At 46.8% G+C, this 6,825-nt stretch overlaps 1 protein-coding gene across 1 annotated transcript; it reads right to left on the bottom strand.

Annotated features, from left to right (window-relative positions):
* Positions 1–2,218: 2,218 nt before the first annotated feature.
* Positions 2,219–6,462, bottom strand: LOC130481094 (protein S100-A14-like). The gene is made up of 3 exons (XM_056853766.1): positions 6,385–6,462; positions 3,398–3,544; positions 2,219–2,359 (listed from the first exon to the last, which is right to left on the bottom strand). The coding sequence occupies exons 1-3, from the start codon at positions 6,412–6,414 to the stop codon at positions 2,234–2,236; spliced, it is 303 nt and encodes a 100-aa protein (XP_056709744.1). The 5' UTR covers positions 6,415–6,462; the 3' UTR covers positions 2,219–2,233.
* Between the last annotated feature and the right edge of the window lie 363 nt (positions 6,463–6,825).

Genomic DNA, 6,825 nt, shown 5'->3' with positions numbered 1-6,825 from the left:
AGCTTGTCTACATACTTCTTAAATTGCGGTGCCCAAATCTCTACCCCAGTCCCTCTCATTAAACAAGGATCAAGGAAAGACATTCAAACTCATAGTTTCTTTTCCCTTTTTAATTTTATTTTATCGGTTCATACAAAAATCATGGCAAGCAACACAAGAGGTCACGAGGAACCACCTTCCAGCACAGTTCTTAGAAACCAGTAACCAGTCAGCCTGCCAAATGGATGGGACAAGGCAAATCCAATATCAGCAGACCACTAGTTCGATTTCTTCGGTGTACTGGGTTTGGCTCTGGAATTTAGGTTTGGCAACTGTGAAAGAATGCCTATATTGGGCCCATTTTATTTGACCAAAGTCCTTTTGTAGCTAATCCGTGACCAAAGTTAATTTCAGATTTCTTTGGCCTCCAGCCTTTCATTTTGACCATTCAGTGGCTCTCTCAGAGTTAGGCATTAGATATAACTCCTGGTTATAACCACTGGATTTTGCTTACTTCCTATGAGAAGAAATAGAAACTGGGGAATATTCACCTTACACGTGCCCATACTTGTGGGTCTCAGGCCTTCCTGAGGTCAACCTCTAACTACATAAGATAATCCTATATTTAGGTCTCCCATGGAATTCCCAGAGGTGGTTGGAGGGGCTTCCAAAAGATCGGGAAGGACAACTGTGTCTCATAAGTATGGTGCGTGCGAGAGGGTGAGGGAGCTTCTTCCCTTACCTTCAAATGCACTGAGTTTGGGGGCATAATGGATAAAGAAATGGCCATCAAACAAGTTAAGGTTTCCAGGTTTTGATTCCAACATTACTGGGCCTCTGGTTAGGTTGGGGAGCCAAGTTAGAAAATGGTGAGCTGTGGGTGGAGCTTAATGGACTGGGAAATTGACTGGCATTTCAGACTACAATGTCTGATAGAACACAACCAATAAATAACTTTCCGTGCACCCTAAGCAAGATTAGTATTGTCGACAAACTTCCGTTCATGGCTGTCTTACCCCTCCGTTCGCAGGAGTTCCGAGAGCTAACCTAGTTTGCGCCCACCCACCTAGGGTTGCCAGCTCCGGGTTGGGAAATACCTGGATATTTTTGTGGGTGGGGCCTGAGGAGGGCGGGGTTTGGGGAGGGGAGGGACTTCAATGCCATTTTCTCCAGGGGAACTGATCTCTATCAACTGGAGATCAGCTGTAACCCTACGCCCACATTGAGTCAGGAAGAACAGAAGAAAGTTGATCCAAGAACGAACACAATTCCCAAAAATGGGAGATTGAAACCATGGGCTGTGGAGTGATTTTAAGGTCTTCAAATTTTATCGTTTTACATTTCCAGAGTCTGGAGCAAATTATTATAGGATTCTGGACTCCAGGACTGGAAAAAGGAGGAAAATACAATGTCGGGGGGATTCGAGATTCAGAGGTGATGGAACCAATGCTTGATGAATCTAGAGCAGGGGTATCTGAAGAAGTGAGCTGTGGCTCACGAAAGCTCATACCCTACCAGAAAATATTTTTGTTAGTCTTTAAGGTGCTACTGGACTCTTGCCCTTTTTGACTAGAGCAGGGGTGTCAAACATAAGGCCCGAGGGCTGTATCCTGCCCCTTGAGAGCTCTCATGCAGCCCGCAAGCCAGCCAAAACAGCCACCCCCCTTCCACTCTCAATCTGGGCTGGCGAGGTATGGCCCAGCCCTACCAAGTGACGTTTGTCATTTTGGGCCCTCGTAATAATTGAGTCCGACACCCCTGATCTAGAGGATCAGAATTTGTTATAAGTGAAGCCCTTGTAAATTTCAAACAGAATATCTCAAACAATCTGACTTGCCAAATGACAGATCAGAGAATCCAAATCTGGAAATTAAAGGTCTGAGAAGAGCTTCTAAAGGACACACTAAAATGATACTTTAGGGTTCCAGAGGCGGTGTCATAAAAAAACTCTCCGTCTGCAGATTCTAGACTCAAGTGGTCAGGAGCCTAGAACATGAACATTCGAGAAGGCTAGTGACAGTGGTATTCTAGGGGGGAAAAAATCTCAAAGAAGGGAGCTTTCACCCGGGTAGAAAACCTGGGCTAGAAAATTGAAAGATTCTTGACTTGAAGGAAAGAAGCTCTTTGATACTCCAGAGCTTGAGAAGCGGGAAGGGAGCCCCCAGAATATTAACACTGCATTGACAACTCATTAACATCAAGTTAGATTGTCTCTCTTTCTTTCTGTGGAAACGGTCCTGTGGTTCTGGTCTTCTTATTTCTTTTGGCCTTTGCAGCCCTTGGCTGCGTCTCCCATGATGTCCCAGTACTCGCCGAACTGCAGTTTGGCTTCCTCTGCATCCCCGAGGCATTCGATTTTCTCGTCCAAAGTGCCGGCGCCCTGCAAGGGGAAAAGAGCCGTCAAAACTCGGCAGAGGAGCTACCAGAGGCCGGATTCGAAGCTTGTGGTATCTCCACTGGCCTCCAGTGTGTTACTTTCTGTAACACCTTCCTACCCCACCTCACAACCATCCCGCTGTAAGTTATTTTCAGCTGTCTTCCCCACTCATCATCAGAGACAACTCAGCTCCTTTGTCTGCCCTGGATCAACTTTGTTCACCAACCTCCTTGCTGCTTTCCTTCCTGAGCATGTTTCTAATTGCAGACATTTTATTCTATGCAGCTGACTATTCTCGCGCCAGGCTGTTTGGGCAACAGGATTTGGCAGAGAAGGGATCTTATTTCTTTGCACCAGACTTTTTCCCTGGCCTGTATGAAATTGTTGTTTTAATTCTGCTTCTTGCCTTCATGAAGCAAGAGAAAAGGGGGCTGCAATCAGGAAAAGAAACAGATAGCGGACACACCTCCACATCTGTCACCTTTGGGGGATTTTCCAGTCAGCCTCAGGTCCCTCAAACTCTCCCCAGTAGGGTTGCCACTTGCCAGATCCCCCCTGGCCACTGACAGGGGATGGCTGGTTGCCAGATTCAGGTTGGGAAACTCCTGGAGATTTGGGGATAGGGCTTGGGGAGGACAGGGACCTCACTGGGGTACAATAATTTCAAAGTTTCCATTTTCTCCAGGGGAACTGATCTGTGTTGTCTGGAGATGAGCTGTAATTTCAGGGAATCCCCAGATACCACCTAGGGGTTGGCATCTCTACTCCCCAATGACTTCTTGGATTGACCCTGCTCTCACAATCTTATTGGTGACGGAAAGTGCCGTCAAGTTGGAGCCAGCTTGTGGCAACCCCATAGGGTCTTCGAGGAAAGAGACGTTCAGGAGTGGTTTGCCATTGCCTGCTTCTGCGTAGCAAACCTGGACTTCCTTGGAGGTCTCCCATCCAAGTACTGACCAGGGCTTACCCTGCTTATCTTCTGAGATCTGATGAGATCAGGCTAGCCTGGGCCATCCAGGTCAGGACCCCCCATCTCATTACCTTTGCTAAATGTGGCAGCCTCTGCCCGACCAGGTCTTTCAGCTCATTGGGGGTTATGCACTCTTTCCGACCTTTCACAGCATAACAGTGGAAGTTGTTGATGACGATTTCGATGGCCCTCTCGACGTCGGTGAGCTCTTCGCTATTCTGAAGCCGGAAGGGATGGAGGAGAAAGAAAGAGAGAGGACAAGGTGGATTTTTTTTAATAAGATGTGAGACATCAGCAGAGGTCTGGGATGGTGGAGAAGCTGTCAAACCTGCCTGTCTCCCTCCCACACAATTAACACCCTCCCTGAAACTCTTAGTAGCATCATTAGACTCCCAAGATCGCATGCCGGCGTAGCTGAGCAATCCATTCTCTAGATGATATCCTGTCTATTTTTTTCCCAAGGGTGAGGCTCGAATATTTGTGGGTCCTCCTCAAACCAGGACAGCAGACCTTGAAGGCCAACATCCTCCTCCACACCAGACCAAATGAGAGATGGTCCTCCATCTTCTCTCCTTCTCACACCAAAACAGATCCATTCATCTATTCATAGATCCATTCATCTATCCACCCAAGCTGATCAAATGCACAACTCTCTGTATTTTCTTAAGGGAAACTGAAACACATGACTTCCAGATAGAGCTAGTAAGGTGCTCCATCTCCTAACATGTCAGGAGGCAGCCAGGTTTCCCCTGAACATTTCTAATCGAATCAGACTCCTTGTTGGTAGATCTATGGACTCGCCCCTTTGACAGTGCATCAAGCCTGCATTAGAAAGATGTGTTCTGTCTCCTCTGACCAGCATAAACCCAGGTCCACTGCAATATGGGAATCAGAACAGGTGAAAAGGACACATCGGGTCCCACTCAAGATCCTAAAGCAGGGGTATCAAACATAAGGCTAGAGGGCCAGATCCGGCCCCTTGAGAGCTCTTATCTAGCCCGCAAGCCAGCCGAGGCAGCCACCCACCCCCACCCCAGTCCCGATCTGGGCTGGTGAGGCATGGTCCGGCCCAACCAAGTGGCATTATGTCATATCCAGCCCTCGTAAAAATTGAGTTCGGCACCCCTGTCCTAAAGAATTCCAAGGACCCATGTGGAATCTATTCCAAATTCCAGCCAATCAGGCACCAAAATGGTACAGCTCGATCCTTTTAGGCCTCACACTTCGTTCCCTTCCCGTAGGCAGATGTAAGAATCCAAGGCGCCCTCGCATCAAAGGTTAATGTGGGCCCAGTGAGCATTTGATAAAATGAGTGTTCAGTGCACACATGTGTGGGTTGCAGGACTCCATACATGGCACATCTTCAGCTCACGCTGATCCCTCTGCCTATGCATACTACAGACAAGGGAAATCAGCAATTGTTACAACCTATTTTTTCTAGGAATGCTGTCCCTGGTTTTATATTTGTGTGGTGGCCTGCCATACCAGGCCACAGGAAACTCCAGTTCAGGCCTTCTGGCACCCTGTCTTTTCTCTCCTTTATATAGAGTCAACCTGTTTATTTACTTCATTTATACCCTGACTTTCTCCCCGATGGGGATCCAAAGCGGTGTATATAGTTCTGCTCTCTTTCATTTTATCCTCACAACAACCTTGCAAGGTAACTTAGGCTGAGAGTGTGGTACTGGCCCGAGTTCCCCCAGCAAGTTTCCATAAAAGACCGGGGATTTTAACCTGGGTCTCTCAGATCCTAGTCCAATGCGCTAACCATTACACCACACTGCTGTCAGACATTTGCAAGCATGTTCTTACTTTGGTACAAAATCCAAATGTCTCCTAATTAACTTTATAACATTCCCAATTTTTTAAAAACATTCCCATTTATGGAGAATGCAAAATTATAAAGTGGTGGTGGGTCAATACTGCGCTTGGTTGCATCCCGATTGTGAATGCATTTGTTCAAAATTGAATGTAGTGGACTTAATTTTGAACAAATGTGTTTACAAACAGGATGCGACCCAGCACAGTATTAGGACTGACACCTGAATAAGTAAGCATGAGATGGCAGCCCCCCCTTTTTTAAAGGAAGTCAAATTTCAAAAGAAAAAAATGAACTTTTTAAAAAAATCACCATCGCCTATGAAATTACGAAATTTCATTGCTACCCTACTATTGCTGTTTTCAACGAGAACAAGAGATCCTGTTTGAATGCCAAGAGAAACAGGAGCCTTCGGCCATTTCCCTGGAACAAGCCTTGTTTTTCAGTCAGCCCAGAAGTTTACCCTGAGACATTAAAATTCTACTTGGGGAGTGATCTACAGCCATCATAGAATCCATTTGCTGAACTGCTGGCTAGGGCCTACATGACTTTTCCCTGGCCACAGGACAACTTCTCTGAGCTCTGAGGACCACATGATAGTTTCAAATGGGCCTTGGCCTCCTAATTTCCATTAAACAACTGCTCCACTGCCTGTTCTTTGGCCTTCACCCTACGTCAACCACAACCCAGTTGACGTTCGACTTGAATTCGCAGCTAGACTTGGCAAAGATCTCAACTCCCACTGGAAACCTGGCCCAGATTTTTTTTTTCCCCCAAACCACCAAGCCGCTCCCATCGAGACGCTTCTAGCTGAAACATTTCAATGTGTTGGGGAAGGAATCGTTCCAAAGGAGCTAAGAAATTTGCCGAAGCATCTGTCATGTCTCTGTATGCCCTACAGTCCCATGAAAATAGAGCAAGTCAGTTTGGTCTGGAAGACCATACTCTAAAATTTCATGACAGGAAGCCAGTGGTCTTAAGTGACATTTTCTCCTGGAATCATAAGAACCGTCTTTAGTCGATTCCATCCAGCTCCTTTTAGCACAGATGTCTGCCTTCTCATGGCTATTAAGAACCACCTTTCTCTGTTGGAGAGTCCGTGTAAGAAGAGGGGTCCACAGATGACCCACAATCGCATCCCAAAAACAAACATTGCCCTCCAATTCCAGAAGACTTTTCCTCTGCTTCTCCTCTCCCTTCCCCAAACAACCAGAAGACCGAAAGAGACGTTCAAATGACCTTGTTCTTCTTGCAGCATTTACAACCCATTCTTCCTCTGTTGACTTAGTTCGATGGGTCGGTGAAATTCCCTTTGGGCTCGGCAGTTGGTTCTTCGTAGCCTCTGGGTTATCCCCGCCAAGTGGCTCAGAGAATCCCACGCTGGTGTTTTGCTAGCGCACGCAATGGGAGAAGAAAGAGAAACCTTAATCTTCCATTTGCTTCTGCCTCCCTCCTCCCACTTCAATTTTTTCCCCGAGCACATTTGCAAAAGTCAAGGCTCGGAAGCTGCCCGAACTTGTCCAAAAGCGAGTCTATGAAGCAGAACCAGAAAGGGGCAAGGGTACGTGGAGAGGCATCCAGAAGATTAGATTTTTGCCCCCCACCACTAAAGTACAAAAATGCACCCACTGCTTTGGGAACCAGGCCAGGGAAGAGCCATTGACGAGGATGGCCACTTAC

This window comes from Euleptes europaea, chromosome 7 (assembly GCF_029931775.1).
Source record: "Euleptes europaea isolate rEulEur1 chromosome 7, rEulEur1.hap1, whole genome shotgun sequence".
NCBI classification, from domain to species: Eukaryota; Metazoa; Chordata; class Lepidosauria; order Squamata; family Sphaerodactylidae; genus Euleptes; species Euleptes europaea.
This window is presented reverse-complemented; position numbering and strand designations above follow the sequence as displayed.